The 20,813-nt window shown below is 34.7% G+C and overlaps 2 protein-coding genes and 1 long non-coding RNA gene across 4 annotated transcripts in view; 1 reads left to right on the top strand and 2 right to left on the bottom strand.

Annotated features, from left to right (window-relative positions):
- Positions 1–341: 341 nt before the first annotated feature.
- On the top strand, positions 342–5,668 carry LOC135130059 (GATOR2 complex protein WDR59). The gene is made up of 6 exons (XM_064057373.1): positions 342–857; positions 936–1,084; positions 2,817–2,952; positions 3,002–4,707; positions 4,761–4,881; positions 5,095–5,668. Exons 2-6 carry the CDS (start codon positions 978–980, stop codon positions 5,611–5,613), a joined length of 2,589 nt encoding a protein of 862 aa, XP_063913443.1. The 5' UTR covers positions 342–857; positions 936–977; the 3' UTR covers positions 5,614–5,668.
- A 1,676-nt stretch (positions 5,669–7,344) lies between these two features.
- LOC135130432 (uncharacterized) overlaps positions 7,345–20,813 on the bottom strand; it is a 115,725-nt gene continuing 102,256 nt past the window's right edge. The window contains exon 2 of one of the 2 annotated variants that reach the window (XR_010280773.1): positions 7,345–7,946. Coding sequence is in view for 1 of the 2 variants with exons in the window: in XM_064057814.1 (XP_063913884.1) it covers positions 13,137–13,742 (606 nt within the window). In the remaining variant the exon portion in view is untranslated. Of the gene's footprint in view, positions 7,947–12,492; positions 14,812–20,813 lie in introns of those variants that run through there. The other variant, XM_064057814.1, reaches the window with a different exon arrangement.
- Positions 10,018–11,119, bottom strand: LOC135130367 (uncharacterized). Its single transcript, XR_010280748.1, has 3 exons — positions 10,863–11,119; positions 10,404–10,782; positions 10,018–10,345 (listed from the first exon to the last, which is right to left on the bottom strand). It is a non-coding gene; the product is annotated as an uncharacterized LOC135130367 (long non-coding RNA).

A 20,813-nucleotide genomic window follows, 5' to 3' on the forward strand; every position in this document is an offset into this window, starting at 1 on the left:
TGGAATACTACTGATTTTGAATATTTCGTCATTGTAGCCAGTTCCCGCAACGACAGTTTTTCGGAGCACCACTTTCGCAAAATTTGTTTTCTTATCTCAATATTGATTCGCCTGATTCAAACCTGTCATATAATTAATTATAAGTTAGAACAATTTTGATTGAAAATTAGCATTCATTTAAACGTGTCTGTTTAGGTACCTTTATGTGTCGATATTATGCACTTTCGATAATTTGAACATTCAATTATTTATGCTTCTATAATTTGTAATTTCGATATTTTGTTTTTCGATACAATATTATTATCGTCTATAATTTGTGTTTGGATACATTTTCCGCAACCCGTTATACATCAATTTTCACTTTTTAGGTTAGACGTTACTGTTCCGCATTCCTCATTTTAATTTGACACTGACAGATGTGTGGTGTATACACACTCACTAGATTACAAATTTAAAAAATCGCACGTTATTTTCTTTGAAACTTCTGTTACAAGTGAAATGTGAAGATGAACATAAATAAACGACTTTGACATTTGTTGATTGTCGGAGTTTACAGAAATCTGCAATTTCACATTCTGATTATTGGGGGGCTGTATTTATTTTTTGAAATTTTATTTTCGTGCCGGTTCTTTCTAAAATTTGTATTTCTTGTATAGTGTTGTCGGTGGTTTTTAATTAGTTTACCAAAGTACTATTTGCAATTGTGTATCTACAAATAGTGTTGTCGGTATTTGTAAACATTGAACAGCTGATATCCATCAAAGATTTATCAAAGAAGGCTTGTTAACCCTCTAGTCCTAACCCGATTATTCTACAGTATATCCTATTTTCAACGTGATATTTCAGAATACAATCACGTAAGTACTTTTTAATTAATTTTATACAACAATTGAAGTAACCAAGTAAAATGATTTTATACTCAAAATCTGTTTTAGTGATAATCTTTCCAGATTCTTAAAAAAGGATTATTTATTATAATGGCCGTTACGTGGAATAATGAATATTATATTGCTCTCGAAGGAAGAGATTTGCAGGCAAATGCAATGGCTGTGGATAATTCCGGAACCTATGTATTGTTGGCTGGGTAAGTAAATAAAATAACAATTAAAATCATTACTTAGACCGTGACATCAAGGGCAACATAATTCATCTTTGTATCTACATGCTGAGGTGCAAGGACACTGCACTCCGACTTATAATTTTCTTCGGTCTTTCGGTGTTCATCAATTGTGATATGTATCAGAACCCGCTGCAACATGCAAAAATTACCTAAATGGGACCACCGTTGACTTGACTTGAAAGGAGTTTATCCTATTATATTTCTGTTACACAGATTTACTACCATATTGTTGAGGAAAAAAAACCTCTAGTGAGCCATGGAATTAATTTTTTAGGAAATTATGTTGACGAAGTCTGCACTCTAAGTATATCGTTCTTTGAGGTTATGGGAAATTTTTGGCATAATTCTTCTATCCATTGCATTAGAGACCACTCTTCCTTTTCTTGCTTGACTCCATTTCAGTATTAACTGGACATAAAAATTGTATGTTCTGCTGCAAGCTTTTTTTTATTACATTGACAATATAAATTTCAAACTGACAGGTAACTACAATAGGAAACTGTCACCAATTTTTGAAAAAATTAAATCCGTGGCTCACTAAAGGAGTTTTTTTTTTCCAGTCATGGTATATAATCTTCAAACATGCATTCATACTAGATGCTATTTGATTTAAACATAGCGGTTTCTATGTTAATATTGGAAATTAAAAAAAGTGGAAAAAATTGATATTGTATATTTAAGAGAAGAGTCTTCTAAAATTTCTATGTGAATACATTATGCAGTGAATATGAAACCAAGAGTACAAAAATTAGCTTAATATGTAAGTAATGTTAAATAACTGAACTGTAACCCCAGCATGAATTATGATAGCATGAAGTTGTAATAATTATACTAGACGTACAAGAAGAAAGGTTTATTTAAAGGATGAGTACAGGGTCATCAAAATTGATTGAGAGAGTTGGTACCCCCTGTTTTTGTCGTGAAGTTTGTCAACCTTATGACAGATTTGTTTAAGGTTATATGGCAATGAATTCAGTGGCGTGACAAAAATTCGAAACTTCAAATCTGACAACTAATATTTTTACCAAAAAAAAAAAAATCTAAAAAAGACGCCACTGAGTTTTGAAATTTGAAACTTGAAACTTCAAATTTGACAGCTAATATTTTTATACAACTTAATAAACCAAATTATTCAAGTTCAGGTTTACCAACTCTCTCAATCAATTTTGATGACTCTGTATTTGGTTTTCAAAATAGCTTTATTTGAGTGTCTTTAATTTCACAAAAGAAATTTAATGAATAGTTATTTATGCAACTAGTGAGTAAAGTGTATCTTTTTTTCACGCTAAGGAAAATTTGCCGCATGAGCCAAAGGCGAGTGCGCAAATCCGCCGAGCGAAAAAAAAATAAATAGCCATTACTCACGAGTTGCATACAAAACTTTTTTCACGTTTTAACAAAAATCCACAACTACCTACTTCAAAAACTTTTTATTCTGGAACATAGATATTAAATGTAGCCGTACTTACCGTCTCACACAAATTACCACAAAACACCGAGAAATCTAATACAAAACACTTAAATACGGATTAAAGTACAAAATTTTTGGATGCATTTTAATTTCTGACAAATGTGTTGATAAATCGTCATAGCAACGGCAGGCTTCTATGACACATTTTTTCACGCTATGACAACTTTTTTCACGCTTCCAGTGGTATATAGTTAGATACTATTACATTTTGACGGTAATTTGTAGTCGCAGATACATTGCTATCAGAAACCTAGATGAAGAGCTAGAAGTCGTACAAAAGTTTCCCAGGCAAAGCAAGTATGATGTTGGAGCAGCCGAATGGAATCCAACCAACCATAAACGTGAACTTTGCGTGATATCGGTAGGTAGTGAAGTCTTTTACATTTTAAGTTTATGGGCATAAATTTTAGAGTAATCAACGATTAGAAGTTTTAACCTGGCGCTCACAAGAACTAATTCAGGCACATTCATTGAGGGCACATACACGGGTCATAACAGATTTAAATTGGCATCGTTCCGATCCAAACATTTTAGCATCGTGTTCGGTTGATACTTTCATACATATTTGGGATTTGAGGGATGCACGACGCCCGTCTTTATCCTTGTCTGCAATAGCAGAAGCTTCTCAAGTGAGATGGAATAAAATATCGTCCCATCTCTTAGCAACTGCCCATGACGGAGATATAAAAATTTGGGATCAACGTAAAGGAACTGCTCCAGTTCAGTACGTCGCGGCTCATTTATCAAAAATTCATGGTTTAGATTGGAATCCAAATGTAGAAACTCAGTTAGCTACATCAAGTCAGGATAATACCGTAAAATTTTTCGATATGACGAATCCACGACGCGCGGAATACGTGTTGACTACTAATGCTCCAGTGTGGCGGGCAAGGTTTACACCTTTTGGCAACGGTCTAGTAACTGTGGTAGTTCCCCAGCTACGAAGGGGGGAAAACAGTTTATTGTTGTGGAATACAGCGAACCGCTCCACTCCTATGCATACTTTCGTTGGACATAGAGACGTGGTCTTAGAGTTTGAATGGAGAAAACAGTCCCCAGGATCAACTGATTTCCAACTAATTACGTGGTCTAAAGATCAGACCTTACTTGTGTGGAAAATTGAACCATTTTTACAAAAATTGTGTGGTCACGAACCGGATGAAACTAAAGAAGACGTTGTGATTAACTCTGAGTCGCCAGAAGCTATAAAACTCAAAAAGAAAACTTCTCCTAAAATACAACCTCTACAACAAGAATTTTCTCTCTTAAATGTACATATACCAAACTTAGAAGTTACAGCTATGGATCCAGTAACTCGAACGTGTACTGTTTACGCCAACGTTAATAGTTTTTCCGTAAATCTACAAGTTTCGTTCCCCAATGCTTATCCGCATGGTGTACCTCCAGTTTTTCAAATTCTCAAAGAATCAACATTAAACGATTCTGTTGGAGCCCAGCTTTTACAGACTTTAAATCATTTGGCTCAACAAAGAGTTTCAAAAAATCGTACTTGCTTAGAATCGTGTTTACGACAGATGGTTACGACTTTAGAGCAACTGTCTGCTGACTCCGAGAATGATAGAATATTTGACCCTTCGTATACAGAGCCTTCTAATGTTTTTGGCGGATACAACGATGCATATATTCCTTTTCCTCGTACCTCAGGAGCGAAATTTTGTTCCGTGGGAATTTTGGTTTGTTTCGGTCGAGCTCCGCACACTAGAAGGTTTTCGGGAAAACTGGAGACAACCACCCCACGAGCTTTGTCCGCCTTGGAAACAATTTTTTCTAAACGCTCTTCGGATCATGTCACGGTGTCCTCATATTATTACCAGAAACCACGCTTTCGGATTAAACACGCAAAGAATCCGTCGAAAGCAATTGTACATGTGTACGATGTTTCTGGATTACTTTTGACGAATAGGCAGTTGGCGGAGGAGTATATTTTAGATGGAGATACGGCAACCATTTGCAAACATAATGCAGCGACGGCAGCAGTCGCAGGACGGTGGGATTTAGTACAAGCATGGACGTTGGCAGAACTTATTGCATCTTCTATAGATAAAGATGAACATTGGTTTAATCATCCATTTGGAAGTCAGCTTTCAGAGGCTTTGTAAGTAATCAACACAATTTAGAATGACATAATACATTTTCATTTCGTTGCAGAATTGCTCATTATGCTTCCCGTTCAGATATCCAAATGGCCGCAATGCTTTCTTGCATCTTTGGTAAAAATCAAATTAAATACAGCCGACAGTCTTCAAAAAAAACCCTTTTTATTTCTGCGGTGAGTTGTTTTAGCTTTTTCATTTCTGTTTTTTTTTCCTATTCTTTTTCTGTTAGTGTCGCTTTTATTTTTTTCAACAATATAATAATAAATTATTTTATAATAGTGGAACTCAAACTACTGTCTAAAATGCAGCGTTTTGTCAAACGGGTTTTCTATTTTGGTTTTCGTGTGTATATCTCCCAGATCATCACTTTATCTTTGTTTTTTCAGAATGACGCTTCATCCTATCACACAATCCCTCCTACTGAGATATCGACAGAGGGATGGGTCCTAGCTTCCTTGAAACCGATGAGGTCAACCTCTCTAGACAATCTTCGTTTAAATGGTCATGAAAAATTTCCCTGTCGGAAAAAGGAATTCCACTTATACGAGTACTTTAAATTGTCGTACGCGGAGGTACTCCATAGATGGGGACTGTTATATAATCGTGCCGAAGTGTTAAAGTTTCGGTGCAGACCTCCCGAAAGCCACAAAGGTGTCGAATTTTCTACAGAATGTAAAAACTGTGCAAAGTCCACCAAACATTGTACCTGCAGTACATGCAAGAAATTTTCGTTGAATTGCATTATATGTCACTTGTCTGTACGGGGATCTGCAAACTGTTGCATGGTTTGTGGTCATGGAGGACACACCAAACATTTAAAACAATGGTTCGAAAAACGCGACGTATGTCCATCTGGATGCGGTTGTCGATGTTTAACAGAAACAGCAAGTTTGTTCACGTTGTAAGCCGAAGACTGCTGCATGAACAGTAAATTAAATAAACTTTTTAAGAAATTTACAACTTTGTTCTGATTGATATACTACAGTCAATTGGGCATGAGGTTTTGTGTTGGGAGGGGGGAGGGAGGGGGTAAAAATTGTTTCCAGGAAAAAAAGCTGCCGTTAGTTTAACGGTTACTGACAACAAGTTTGTAAAGAGTGTATTTTTTAAATAATACGATTATTAAAAACATTTATTAATTTTAAATTTAACATTAATAATAAAAAAGAAAGTATGTACAGGAATAGATGGAAAACTAGATGAAGAAAAACTTTGAGGTGTGATAACACATGTATTTTCAGTCATAAAGTGGTTTTAATTAAAGCCGTCCTGACACTATTCAAATGTATTTTTTGAGAGCCCAGTTGCAATTCTTCTGTCGGAACGTCGCCGACGAAAATAACAGGATTCTCGAATTTACGTAACTTTGTTGAGAGCAATCTCCGAATCGAACTCAGCTTTTAACAGTGAAGGACATTCGTGCTTCATTTCTTCTTCGCTTCCTTAAGGGTCCCCAGTCGTCGCCCGCAAAATCGGTTTCAGTGAGAAGAATTATTTTTTGTAACTATGCAACCCAAAGAACGGATGCACGGCAGGTAGCGACCCAAGAGAGGAGAGATTATGGTCACTGTAGGGAGTCCGTCATAAAATGCAAATCGGTAAACAACACCAGATAAGCTTATTTATTTTGAAATGAAGGGTACAGGGAAATAACCATCGAAATCCATTTCTATCTATTTTGAAAGAAATTGAGTTGAAAGTTTAAAATGCTGCGGAAAATAGATTGAGAAACCCACAAGGTTCAGTCTAACACAACTTTTTATTTTCTTTATAATGTTTTAAAAATATATAAAATAAACTGTTTATGTTCAAATATAACAGCAAGAAAAATTGGTGGAAAGTTGTTTCGACAGAACTTCCCTCGCACGTAAAATACAATGAAACATATCCAGCATTTTCGAGTTAAATTTTTACTTTAGGTACACAATTTTGTGATGAAATCATCAACATTTTGCAAGGACACGTAAATTAATGTGGATTAGACTAAAAATAACAGTATTCCAAAAATTTCTGGGAAAATGGAGTGAGTCGAGACTCATTTAATCAATAGAATAAATTGATTCATTCATTAATTTTTTTGAGCCACCTAGGTATATCAGCAAATCCAAAAAAATATGAATGCAATGATAAATTACAAGTAAAAACTCATCATATTTTGCACATTTTTAGTAGAATTTATTCAGCAAAATTTTGAGATGATGTTATCAATTTTTTAGTAGCATAATCCTGAACTTGTGGTTTACATTATTGAGATTTTTCGACTTTTCGGTTTTTCGATTTTTCAACTTTTGATGTTTGATATTGGAATAGGTTTACTGGAGATATCACGTAAAAAACGTGCCTATAATACTCTACCTCATAGGTAGTGCGGAAAAGAGTATCAAAAAATTAAATTTAAATAAATATGATTGTTCAGGTAAATAAGTGGTTAGTGAAGTGATGAGAATCTAAATCTTGTCAGTTTTGTGTATTGATTTATATATAGAATGACAGATTAGTAAAAAATACTGGAATCATTTTTTGTAAGAAAATGTTATAGTAGAATGTATAAAATTATAAAAATTTGCATACTTTTAATTCAAATTATGTTAGCAATGAAAGAAGTCGACTTGTAAAAGAGTTTCAACAATGTTCGTAAGCTAAAAGTATTTATGACTTTTATGACCCAAAGTACCTGGACGGATTACCTGAAAGGGTCGGTCGGCAAGGCTCCCTGCTGTGTCAAACTCAACCATTTATGGAAACGAATCCTTTGTAAATAGAGTTGCCTAGTTTCAATTTAATTTCATTATTCAGTATTTTTTTAAAACGCAAATATTTTGATAAATATAAATTTTAAACAAAAATGACCGGGTCTTCCCCATAGAGCTCAATGTTGTCTTTGCACTGATATAAAAGTTGAAGCGAAAAATGCTCTCTCCTCGTCTAAAAATGCAAATTCCTTCGAAGAATGAACGATTAATTAAACACTAAACAATCACTTATTTAAAAAAATATTGTGTCTTCCCCAGAGATTTAGACATAATCTATCAATTGAAATGTCGATCTTTTTTTCAAAGTTGAAATTACGCCCGTAAATTAAAAATCTATTTAGCTCATTTTTCGGTCTGCTACTGGGCACCCTTAAGCGAAACTTCTTAGTTTCCACCGCTTTCTCGCACGTTGCACCGCTGCAGTGTTGACAAATGGCAGAGTAATTGAAGTCATTCTCACATTCACAGGCTTCCCCCTTTTGCACCTGCAAAAATTAAAGGATGTGGAGTGACCTGTTCAACAGTTAACCACAAAAAATTTAAACACCATCACATTTCGTAAGTATTCAATAAAAACAAACGTTTTTTTTTTTTTTTTGGCCAAAACCCCTGGTTCGTTAGCTACATATTGGCATTAAAATTGCTATATTGTGTTTTTAATTTTTGATAAATTTGTGTTTTTTTCTCCCTAAGTGTTGCGAGCGAGGCAACTAGCCAATTTATTTGAGTTGAGATGAAGAAATATAAGAGGGATGAAAATCCTACCTGGTGGATGAGGTTTTCTTGGAGAAGAGGATGAGACTCGGGGTGGTTGTCTTGTGTCTTCTGCTGGCGCCAGCGGGTTTCACCTCGTGTCTTTTTCTACGCGTCCCTTATTGCACGCGCACGTTAAACGTCAAAGGGTCGTACTCGTACTCTTAAAACCGCGCACCGCTCTCTCTCTCTGTTATGCCGCCGATAGATGGCGCTAACACTAAGAAATTGGCTAACTGTGTCCACACTATCGTACACTATTCGAATTGCCTATTATATGATAAATTATTTGTTAAGAAATAATGACACCACTTGTTATGAAATAAAGTTTTTAATCCTTATTAAAGAGTATTGTTATCAAAATTAACACAAAATTTATAACTCTTATAATAATTACGAACAATTTAACGTGTTTATAAAATCAACAGTCAGACTTATCACTTAGGAATATTGCTTGACTTTATGACTTACTTTCACGTATTCAGTCTTAAAACGTATAATAAAATGCACAACTCTTGAAAATATTAAACTTAAACTTTCTAAACTATAAATTGGCACAGCGTATAAACTTTGAAGTATAATAATTAAAAATGGCTACAAAAAAAAAACTTCTAATATAATGAAAACATATACAGTATAACAAAAACTAAAAAAATCTGTCAAAATTAGATCAAAATGCTTAGCGTAAATTCAACTGCGACATTTCGAAATGAACGTCAAATAAAAAAGACGATTGCCTTCGGCTACTGCCTATAATTTTTGGATCTGGTAATATATATTTAATATCCCGTACCCGTATGCCTGTGGTTATCAGAAACGAATGAAAACTTCATTACTATTTAGATCAGGGCAGTTATAGGTGGGTCTTAATTTTTGGCTTTAATTTTTTCTTAATATACATAGTATCCCTTGAATAACACGATACTCAAAATCATGTCTTACATGGTAAATTGTTGTAGCGACAGAAATAATAATTGGATTTAAATTTCGCTCCTTTGGCTCTCGACGATTATAAAAAATCTTATATTTTGCATTTTTTCTTGATATGCGTACTCGTAGTAAGTTGTCTTTTCAGAACAAGAAACTTAAAACATGTTTAAAATGTAAATTCTTGTAAACAAATATCGATCTTGCAATTAAGCCCCGCTCCTCGATCTGACAACGAAATGAAAAATTCATCACAATTGAGAATTGAGATCGGGGCGGGTATGGGTGGGGTATAATTTTCGGCTTTATTTTTTTCTTAATATACAAAGTATTCTTTGAGCAACCCGATACTCAAAAACATGTGTTTAATTTCTCCTAGAGAAATAAGGATTATGCAGTTAAGCTCCGGCCCTTTGGTTTACAATGAATAAAAAAAATCATCACATTTGAGATAGGGCGGGTACATTTTGCTTTTTTTTCTTAGTATGTGTAGACTTATTTTGACAACAAGAAACTTAAAACATGTTTAAAATGGTGAATTTTTGTTGTAATCAACTTAAATCCTCCACTTTTCTTCTACAACCCCTTTAAATATGGCAAAAGTTGAGCATCAATGTTACTATCAACGTCAACTTGGCAACGGAGTTTATATTATAAATGACAATTTTCAGCTCTAATGCTGAATTTATACATACACTCACCGGCATGAAAAACGGGCTAGCTAATATTTTTCTGAGTATAGTGCTTGACATTTTTACTACGCTTATTTTTGATGTTGTTTCTTGACCAGCATTAATTGATGAGTGTACCTGCACGCCACACTTTAGATGAGCTTCAGAATATGCTTTTAAAGGAATGAGAGAATATCCAACAAGAATAAATAAACAATATATTTCATGAGATGCTCTGAAGAATGGCAGCAGCTGCACAGGTTCGTGGGGGAAATACAGAGATATGGAGAGGGAGAATGCGCTTCGACTTGCGCAGACACAAAATCCTTAATAAAATTGCGTGTTGCATGTAGGCATTAATTATTTGTTTAATTAGAATATATAAATGGCCTTCATCGATGACCGCCGTCTCGAGTGCGTGGTCCTCTAAATGAGGAAAAAGAATGCTTTTATCGCTTGAAAAATTTTTCGTATTTGCAACTTACAGTAACAACAAATCTTTACAATCCTAGCAGAAGGTTTAATAAGCCCACCTAAAATCAAAATTTTGTTAAGACTTAAAAAATAACTATTGTAAGAAGTTTATTTTACCCATGTTTTTTTGCCCAATAATCTGTAAGTCGTTTCCTCGTGTTTTAATGCAAGAAGAAATGCAGTCTGTGCATTTAAACGTCTTCAGCACCATTTTGACAACATAGCCACCAATATATTAGGCAGACAGCCGTAGTCATGATCTGCAAGTGCTTCAGTCAAAATATCGAGACCATATTTTTTCAAGACAAACACGTCAACCGATTGTTGAACATCTGTGCTCTTTTGCTTTGGGCCACTGCTAACAGAGAGCATACAGGTGGTGCAAAGCACTTTACAATTTCCTCCTTCTCCCGTTATGTTTAGAAATAGAAGCAATCTTTTAAAAGTTTTACAAAATTGTAGAGGAGTAGGGTTATTGTTCCACCCGTTTCTCGATCTGAAAACAAAAATAAATGCAGATTTGTGTAATTCCAGTGCATGAAAAAACTAATACAATTGTTTCTTTAAAAAGCTTACCGCACTGAGCAGAAGAAAATTTCCAGATGATCTTGACTACATTTATTTGATAGCAAGTAATTCAAAAAAACCCATAATTGACGTTTTCGAGGCATGCACCACAAAGGCCTGCCAGTGACATCCGTCAAATTCAGGAGATACTCATTGGTGTCGGTGACAAATGGACGCCGCATTTCTTCATTGTTTTCTCTCAAAGGTGCCTTAAAATTCTTAGCACGTACACTTCGGGAATTGAGAATATCACTCTCACACACTCTTGCTAAGAGTTTGTGCTGCTAAACTCACCTATAACAGGACTTAATTATATTAATGTCAATAAGGAATATTGTCAAGAAAACAACTTACTTTCATTTTATGTTATCGCCACTCCAAACGTGCCGTTTTCAACTTGTTTGCACATTTAGAAATTCTTCATTTTGTAATTCATGTAGTTTCTTTATGTAACGCCAGCTTACCACCCTCCCTTGATATTTTATGTCGCCAAGCAGGCCAACATGTTTCGAATCATTTTCAACATATGGCATGCGTCCAATATGGCAAACACTTTAACATCTTCTTGAGAGGGATGGGGAAACGAAGTTTGCAGATTGTGTACGTCATCAAAGTTACATCCCAGCTCCTTAAACATCGTAAAATGTGACGCTGGTCCGTCACACGTAACGGAGGTAACAACAACATTTATGTTGTGTAGACGAATGAGACAGTCCCTGATAATATTGGCTTTTTGTTGACCGGTTAATATTTTAATTAAGAAATATGCAACTGGATTTTTCCAGTGTGCATTATTTTGTAATACCACCATGAAAACTAGAGCTTCAGTGGCCAGTTCGAAAGAATCACTGTCAAATGCAATTCCATAGTCAGTGTAGCCCCAAGTTTTCTGCCCATCGAAATCCAACTGTTTTCGTACAGCTACGCTTTTAATTGGCGTGCAGCAAACTCGTCGATCCTATCGTCGACTTCGTCGGAAGGAGGTGTCCTCGGTAGCTCAGTGGAGAAGGGCAGGTCCAAAAATGGGTGATGTTAAATATTGATAAGGGCGCCAGTAACCTGTGTGACCGACTAGTTACCCCCTTCGAACGGATTATTAGTCGAGCAAGCCGGTGACTCGCTGATGTTAACTACAAGGCAACGAATCTACTATACTGCAAAGAAAAATAAATAAGTAGACTAGAGGGGTCACTTTAGCTATACAGACTGACCTGCGGACTGCAGGTGACGTAGTGGGCTACGAACACGTGGAGGTAGGGGAAAGTGGTTACCTTTCATATACTTTTTAGATTTACTTTTTTTACTTTATGATTAATTGTCGAATTTATCTAGTTTATGTACCTAAGTATAACAAATATATTGTAGTTTGTTACAAAGTTCGAAACTTTTATGTCAAAAGGTTAAAGGGTTATAGCTATTTTTCTATGATAAGACATTTGTACGAACGTACCCCACGTACGGGGTACGTTCGTACAGTAGGCGGGGTACTTTCGTACGGCATGGGGTAGATTCATAGAGGAAATTAAAAAGGCAATTAACGTCGTTAAATTTTTATTATTTATTATATTATAAAAATATTTATTTATCAAAGAACTAACTTAATAATTTGTAACTTGACTCATAGTCGATAAATCTTTCTTTAGAAAAATAACAAAAAATAAAATCGTTCATCCTTAGTTTACTTATTGATAATTCTAAGCTTTACAATCAGTCTAAATGAGATGTTTACAATCATTTTGTATGACATCGTTGTACAGTCTTTGACAATTTAAACATAAAGTAGGTAATTATACATTTGGTTGTTACTTTGGAACTTATTGCACATTATAATTATTTAAATTAACTGCAAAAGTAAAAATTCTAGCCATTCTGAATGTATAGCCCGTTCGTGGTTGAGGATCAGGGAGGATCATGGCGACATCGCTGTTATACAAAGTGTGTATGTCTTCTATATCAGGGAAAAAGAATGACCATGATTATCCCGGTTTCTTCCGAAGATAATTTATTTTCATCTCTGTATCCGAATAATGACTGAAAACTTTTCCGACATAATAGACAACAGAAGTCTTTTTTTCAAACTTTACCAAAACATAACAGTTATCTTTGATTTTCTCTGGTGTTACATTTAAATTATTATTGATACTAAGATCATCAGTCTTTTTGTCCAAGTCTAAATCAACTGGAGATGTTGAACTCTCCCGCAAGCTAAATTGCGATCCTTCAGATTCACCTGAATCATCATTGCTTTCTATTTTCTTAGCTTTCTTTTTCTTTTGTCTTGAATTAAGTTCCTTCAAACTTCGTTTCACTGCTTTGGCTCTGGTTTTCCTTTCCTGTTCTATTTTTTTTCAATTCTTTCTGTCTATGTCTCTCTTCTAGTTCAGTTTTTTCAGGTGTATCTGTATATATACGGGATTTACCCGACTTTCTTCCTTTATTGGTTTTTCTGTTTCTAACAGCTGTATGATAAGGTCTTATGACTTCTAGTGTTATTGGAAGATAAGAACTTGATTCAGATTGTGCATTAACCGCAGAGGTGGAAGGTTCGCCAGTTCCGGTAACAATGTCTTGAGGATTTTGGAGCAAAGAAGGCGACTGCTCACGAATATCCGACTCATTCATATCAGCCGATGGCACGCTGGCGGAAGGTTGTGGTTCTAGAGCGACAGTACTTGTTTCCAGATTAGGTGGCACATTTACCGAATTATTTGAAGCATACACGTCAGTGGGAGCGAAATCTTCATCGCTGAAGGCCATTTCATTGAACGGCCATATACCTGGCTTTTCAAATCCACTTGTAATATTTTTTGCGGTAAAAGATTCGAAATATGCAAGTTTTACCAGTTTAGGAATATTATAAATGTTGATTGTTTTGCCAGGATTCGACATATGCCAATTATTCGACGCTATTTTCAACTTTGCCTTGAATGGGCCGAACACTCCAACGTCTAAAGGTTGCAATCGATGACTTGTGTGCGGCGGAAAAGACACAAAAATGATGCCATTATCTCGAGCATTATGTTATAGCTTGTAAGCTGATGTGGCTTTCGTGATTATCACATAGCAGTAAAATCAGATGTTCTTTAGAGCTTATTGTGTGTTTCTGAATGTGCTTTAATACTGAAACAAATATGTCAGCATTTATCCACCCACTTCTATTAGCAGCTCCGAGGCTTCCTTCAGGCGCACCTTCAAGAAAATTGTCTTTGTAGTGCACCCGTGGAAATACAAATAGCGGAGGGATAGTATTTCCACTTGCAGAAATAATAGCACCAAATGTTATCAATTCGCCTCTTTCCGCTGACACGATTTGTCCCACTTGTTTCTGTGGTTTAGGAGCCAAAATTTTAGGAGTTTCTAAAACAGTAGACACGCCGGACTCATCCAAGTTAAATATCCTGTCGGTAGCAAAATTATGTCGCCGTAACACTTCAGCCAAATTATTATAGAACTCTTGGACTGCATTCTTATTAAACGCGAATGATCGAGCAGCGCTAGTGTTCTCTGGCTTTCGCAGACTAAAGTTGGTGTTTCGTTCCCTGTATTTACGCATCCACCCTATGCCAGCCATTTGATTTTCGTCCCATTTCGCTGGATATTTTAAATTCAACGCTTTTGCATATTCCTAGGCAAGTTTCCGAATTTGTACTATCGTTAGCCCATAATGCATATTGCAGCAATTAGTACTATAGTCATTTAAGCGTGCCTCTTCTTCCAAAGAGAAGACTTGTAGACTCGTGAATTTTGAATGAAAAGTTCGTGAGGGTCCATCGGCGTTAGAGCCATCTTTAAATTTCTCAACTCTGCTTTCCAACGTTGGTGTTTTGATGTTGTATTTTAACGCGACTTTCCTATACGACAACCGTCCTTGTATCACATCATCAATTGCTAAATTCATGGACTCTTCATCCACTTGTTGAGTACGCGTACCCTTTTTTTATATTTTCGCACCATGATTCTGCAATAAAAAAATAATTATAAGATTGACTTAATAAAAATATTTCATTTTGTTAGAACAAGAATACTTTATAAAAGGAAAAATATGTTATTTTGCTGTCTACACGATAATTTTAAAAGATAATACTATATTTTATTTCATAAAAATTGAATTTTAATATACTGGTAGTTAATAAAATCTAAAGGGGAGCATTCGTACGCGTACGAATGTGCCCCCTGTCTGGCTGTCCGAATGCACCCCATGCCTTTGCACAAAATTAAAATACAACTTTATACAAATTCTAATTTAGTTTGAGAAATATAACAATTAAAGCTCAAAATAAACAATGTTAACATTAATTAATCATCACCATTTTGTCAAAAACATAACAATTCTACTCACAATTAAGAACTAAATTTAGGTAAAAAATTTACTCACCGCGCGCGAAAACACGTTACGTCTTGTCAGGGGTGCGTTCAGAAATTCTCGGCGATAGTAAGGTAATGGTCACTCCGGTAATATGACGTCACCTTACCGAGGTAAAAAGAATACTGAACGACTACGGAAACTTTGTGCTGTCATAAGTGTCATATACAACATATATATTATTAATTATCAAGTTTTAAAATAATTTATTTTAAAAGCTACGCCATGGAAGTGGCTGCGTCGATTTTATTTACCAGTGATAATATAATGAAAGATATGATTTTAAGTGATGCAGAAAGTGGTAGTGAAACCGAAGACGAAGTGATTGCTGTTATTCTTTTAATAAAAAAACGTAAAAGGAATCCAATCAGAATAAAAAATTACGTTGAAGGAACTATTCGAAATTTCACAGCTTCACAATTCCAACAACATTTCGGAGTAATCGAATTATTGGTCCTTTATTGACGCGTAAAAACAGTAAAGGAAGATTTACCATAGATGTTGAAAAACAACTGTTAGCAGTCGTCTGACTATTGGCAACTCCGGATTCATAGTTATAGGTAATAAAATTTTACAGAGCAATGATAAAAATTGGTTTAGCTATATAGGTGTGTTTAAATATTATAGGTCTGTAGGAGACAGGTTTGATTTAGGAAAATCTTCGTTATCGGCGTGTTTTGTACGTGTCATAAGTGCTCTCTGTAGTATCACAAAGAGTAATTTGTTGGCCCTCTGGTAACAGACTAGTAGAAGTCAAAGAAAAATTCCGAAGAATGGCGGGTCTCCCAAATGTTCTTGGGGCCGTAGATGATATATTTGTTATGTTTGTATAATAAACGGTGTATTGGATAAATTTCTTTATTTATCGTCCGTACAAATTGGAGTGTTATTTTATATATTCAATTCTCGTAACTAGTTATTTATTTACATAACAAAAGTAAGTCAATATATCCTACTAGATATCTAACATTGCTAATATAAACAAACTAGATATCTAACACCCTCTCCTGTCAGGACAACTTCAAATTCCCAACTTTCTTCACTTCTACTTTCCTACTTCGAAATCTAATAATGTTCTCGGTAAGCAACCTCTATTCCATCTTTTGGGCCTCGTTTCTGCGACTATTTGTGGAATGCTGGGTTGACTAACTACCGGCGTTGGTTCCGGACTGGTTACAATATCTTCGCTAAATGTAACATTGGTTACTTCAGAAACCTGTCTAGTTTCACTTGGAACATTGTGATTATTTGAATTTGGAAACCTTGGTAACGTTCTTCCATCAGGTATACCAGGTGTAAGCATAGGTGAAATGTAGTTATCAACTTGGTTACTTGGCGGTACATTGTTTCTCGAGAACACTGTGTCGAAATGGACTTTTTGATTATCATTTAAAGGCAATTTAATAATTTGATTAATGTGACGTTTCCTGGTACGATTATCGTCTAGCTGAATCAAATAGTGTAATTTTCCTAATCTTTTAATAACTTTTCCTACACACCATCTTTGTTTTGACGTATAATTTCTACACTGTACTCTATCACCTACTGATACAGTTCTAATTTTATTATTTTTGTTAACATTACTTATTTTCGTTGAAATTGCAATTGGTAACATTAAATCTAATCTGTTTCGAATTTGTCTACCGAACAATAATTCTGAAGGACTTTTATTAGTTGTACTATGTCGTGTAATTCTGTAATGCATTAACATTCTTTGTAGATTTACCTCATCTGTATTTCGGGAATCTATATTTAAACTAACTAGACTTTTCTTCAGACTTTGTACAAATCTTTCTACTTGTCCGTTAGTTGCAGGATTGAACGGCGCTATTCTTTTATGAATAATATTGTTACTAAAAAGGAATTTATTAAATTCATGTGAACATAATTGTGTACCATTATCACTTACAAAAACTTGGGTGTATTCCAAATGTTGCAAAAATTTCTCTGCAAAATTTTATTGTACTCAGTGTTGCAATATCTGATAATATTCTTACAAATGGAAATTTTGAGTATGCGTCAATTAAAATTGCGAAATATTTATTATGGAAAGGTCCTGCGAAATCGAAATGTACTCTCTCAAATGGAGCACTAGCCGGTTCCCAAATGTGATTTTCTACTTTTTTTGGGTTATTACGAACTTGTTGACAAGCGTTACAGTTTTAATAAGATTCTCAATATCGCGATCGATATTTGGCCACCAACAATAACTGCGAGCTAAGGCCTTCGTTTTCACGATGCCAAAATGCCCCAAATGTAATTCTTGTAACACGCGATTTCGTAGTGTCTTTGGTAAAACTACTCGGTGTCCTCGTAATAAAATATTTTGTTGTACACTAAATTCTTTTATGTCTATATTAAATAACTTATTTTTCAAAATGGGCGCGAAGGTCAAGGACACGCAAAACCCAAAAATTTACTCTTAACTGTGTAGTTTAGTATTTTTTTACACCTCCTTATTTTACTTTATCGACAATGCAATAGTGACTGATCTGTCACTTGAGACGTCAAGAACCGCATTAATTTTGAATCGTTTCTATGAGCGCGTTCTATCGCAATATTTATGATAGATTATGTTCTTACGGAGTGGGGAAGTTAGAAGAACAACTTAAAAGCACCCAGCAGAGATCCTAAAGGAACAGATTTATAAATATGCCCAGGATAAATGGTATGGCAGTGACGAGAGCAAGAGGAATTATCCACCTATTTTTCAATATTCCTACCACTGTCAGTATAATCCAATTGAACTGGCGTGGAGACAGTGTAAACTATATTACAATAAACATATTCGGGAACACGGTGGTGCTATTGGTGTTGTACAGTCCTTATGGCGGGAGGCTCTTGCTACAGTAGGTGCAGACAAATGGCAAAATTTTATTAGACATTGTGAACGGCAGATCAGGGATGATTGGAAGCGTTTAATGGGTAATGCACCATATGAAGACATACCCCCAATCATAATTTCTCTCGATTCTGATTCTGAATCAGAATGTTTTTCTAATAACTTGTCAGCTTGTCACTTTTTCATTTGGCATTTAATGTCAACAACAATCAGCATTAAGCCCTCAATGCAAACGGCTCTAAAGTCCTTGCTATGTACAGCAGCAGTGTTGAAACATGAGAGTAAAAGCAATATAAATTCTGTGTTTTCTGTTATATAACATACTATTTAGTTACATTTTCTTTTATTTACAATATTATAGACGAGTACAACACAGATGTACAACAAAACGTGTTGTTTACTGTAACGTCCGCGACCCTACAGTTTTGCGAGGGTTGTGATCTCCGCTAACTACACTGGTAAGTTGTCAACCTTGATATTTGCTTAAATTTTGAAAAATAATATAGATTCTTTTAGCTCACCTTTTTGTAATTTATTTATCACTGTACTTAATTCCTTATCCCTCACTGATTCTTTTTGTAGTTCAGCGATATTTACTGGTAACGTCTCTATCGTTTGTATTTGAAAAACATCTACTACATCAAATTGTAATTCTCACGTATGTGATTGTGGAAGTCTTGAAAGGCAATCAGCATTTGAATGATTTTTTGTATTTCTGTATTTAATATCGTAATTAAATCCTTGTAGGAATAAGGCGTAATGTTGCATTCTCATTGCGCTGTAAATTGGTAAAGGTTTGGTTGGAGAGAAAATTTGTACTAATGGTTGATGATCTGTAATTAATATGAATTTATTTCCGTATAAGTATTGATGAAATTTTTTATTGCAAATATTATACCGTAAGCTTCTTTATCAATTTGTGAATATTTTTTTTGTGTATCGTTTAGTGTTTGAGATGCGTACTGTATAACTCTTTCTGAACCATCAGGCTGCATTTGTGAAAGTACAGCTCCTACACCATATGAACTTGCATCTGTAGCCACTGTAAGTGGTAAATTAGAATCGTAATGTGCTAAAATTGTATCGGATTTAAATTCTTCCTTTGCTAATAAATATGCTTCTTCACATTCTTTTGACCACGTGAATGAAACATTTTCTCGTAATAATTGATTTAAAGGGTATAAAATTGTATTTAAGTTTTTTATAAATTTTCCATAATAATTAATCATTCCAATAAAAGAACGCAATTCACTTTTATTTGCCGGTCTGGGCATGTTATCGATAGCGTCAATTTTATTTTTACATTTGTGTATTCCCTTTGCATCGATCTTATATCCACAATAATTTATTTCTTTTTTAAAAAATTCACATTTATCTGTGTTAATTTTTATATTATATTTATGAAGTCTTTTTAATACTTCTTCTAATCTTTGTAAATGGATCAAATCGTCAGGACCAGTAATTCTAATATCATCAAGGAAAACTGAAACTCCCGGAATGCCATTTAGGATATTTTCCATCTCCCTTTGCCAAATAGCTGGAGCACTGGCAATACCAAACAATAATCTTGTACACTGAAATAGTCCTTTGTGTGTGTTAATTGTAAGTAAATGTTGGTCTTCCGGTCTAAGTTCTAATTGTAAATAAGCTTGTTTTAAGTCAATTTTTGTGAATTTTTTACCCCCTGCCATAGTAGCAAATAATTCATCGGTTGTAGGTAACGGATGATCATCTACTATCAAATGTGGATTTAATGTAACTTTAAAGTCCCCACAAATTCTAACGGTATTATTACTTTTTAAAATCGGAACGATGGGTGTAGCCCAATCTGATGTATTAACTTTAATCAAAACTCCTTCCTCAACTAACTTATCTATTTCATTTTCTACTAACTGTTTAAGTTTAAATGGAATTGGACGAGCTTTAATATAAACTGTAACCGTATTAGATTTTAATGTTAACTTTGCTTGTATCCCTGTAATTTTTGCTAATTTTGTCTCTGTAATTGAATTGTATTTTTCTAACAAAAGTTGTACTCGGGAATCTATTTCTTCCTTATGAACGTCAATTGTATGTAAAGTGTCTAATTTTAACAATTGTAATTGTCTAATCCACTCTCGGCCAAGTAAAGGCATTTTATTTGTATCTGTAAGATAAATATTCAAATTATATTGTTGATTTTTGTGGTTGACAATAACATTTGCGTATCCCTCAGTCGTTACTTCAGTATTACAGAAAGTAAATAATTTTGTAACAGTACTATTAATGGTCGTATTTGGAAACATGTTTTTGAATTGTAATTTTGACATAACTGTGACAGCACTACCTGAATCGATTTCAAATTTAATCCATTTCCCACTAATATTTAAAGAAATTGTGTACTTATCTCTAAAGTGAGTATGGTCTAATTGATTTATTTCCTCCTCCGCTTCCACCTGGTGAGTTGGTACTGCGCCAAATTCGTTACTATTATTTATTCGCTTAAAACAAACTTTTTGGATGTGACCAAGGGTCCCACAAAATCTGCACTTTGTATTCTTAGGTAATTGACAATTTGAAGCTAGATGGTTTCCTCCACACCTGTAACATTTAATATTGGAATTAGAATTTCGCGACGTAAACTTCGGTTGAATGGATTGTAATTTTTTTTGTCTTCGTACTCTCCTCTAGTATAGAAGAAGCTCTAGACGTATGTTTCGTACCACCCTTCTTCTTTTCTCTAAGTGTAACATAGTTCTTTGACGTATTTAGTATT

Source organism: Zophobas morio, unplaced genomic scaffold (assembly GCF_036711695.1).
Source record: "Zophobas morio isolate AGI-343-1 ecotype UQ-CSIRO unplaced genomic scaffold, CSIRO_AGI_Zmor_V1 ptg000017l, whole genome shotgun sequence".
Taxonomy (NCBI): Eukaryota; Metazoa; Arthropoda; class Insecta; order Coleoptera; family Tenebrionidae; genus Zophobas; species Zophobas morio.

Excerpts from the sequence above, each read along its gene's own strand:
- LOC135130059 (XM_064057373.1), top strand. The coding sequence starts at position 978 with ATGGCCGTTACGTGGAATAATGAATATTATATTGCTCTCGAAGGAAGA. Across the intron at positions 1,085-2,816 it reads ACCTATGTATTGTTGGCTGG|TCGCAGATACATTGCTATCA; the intron begins GTAAGTAAATAA and ends GGTAATTTGTAG. Across the intron at positions 2,953-3,001 it reads GTGAACTTTGCGTGATATCG|AGTAATCAACGATTAGAAGT; the intron begins GTAGGTAGTGAA and ends CATAAATTTTAG.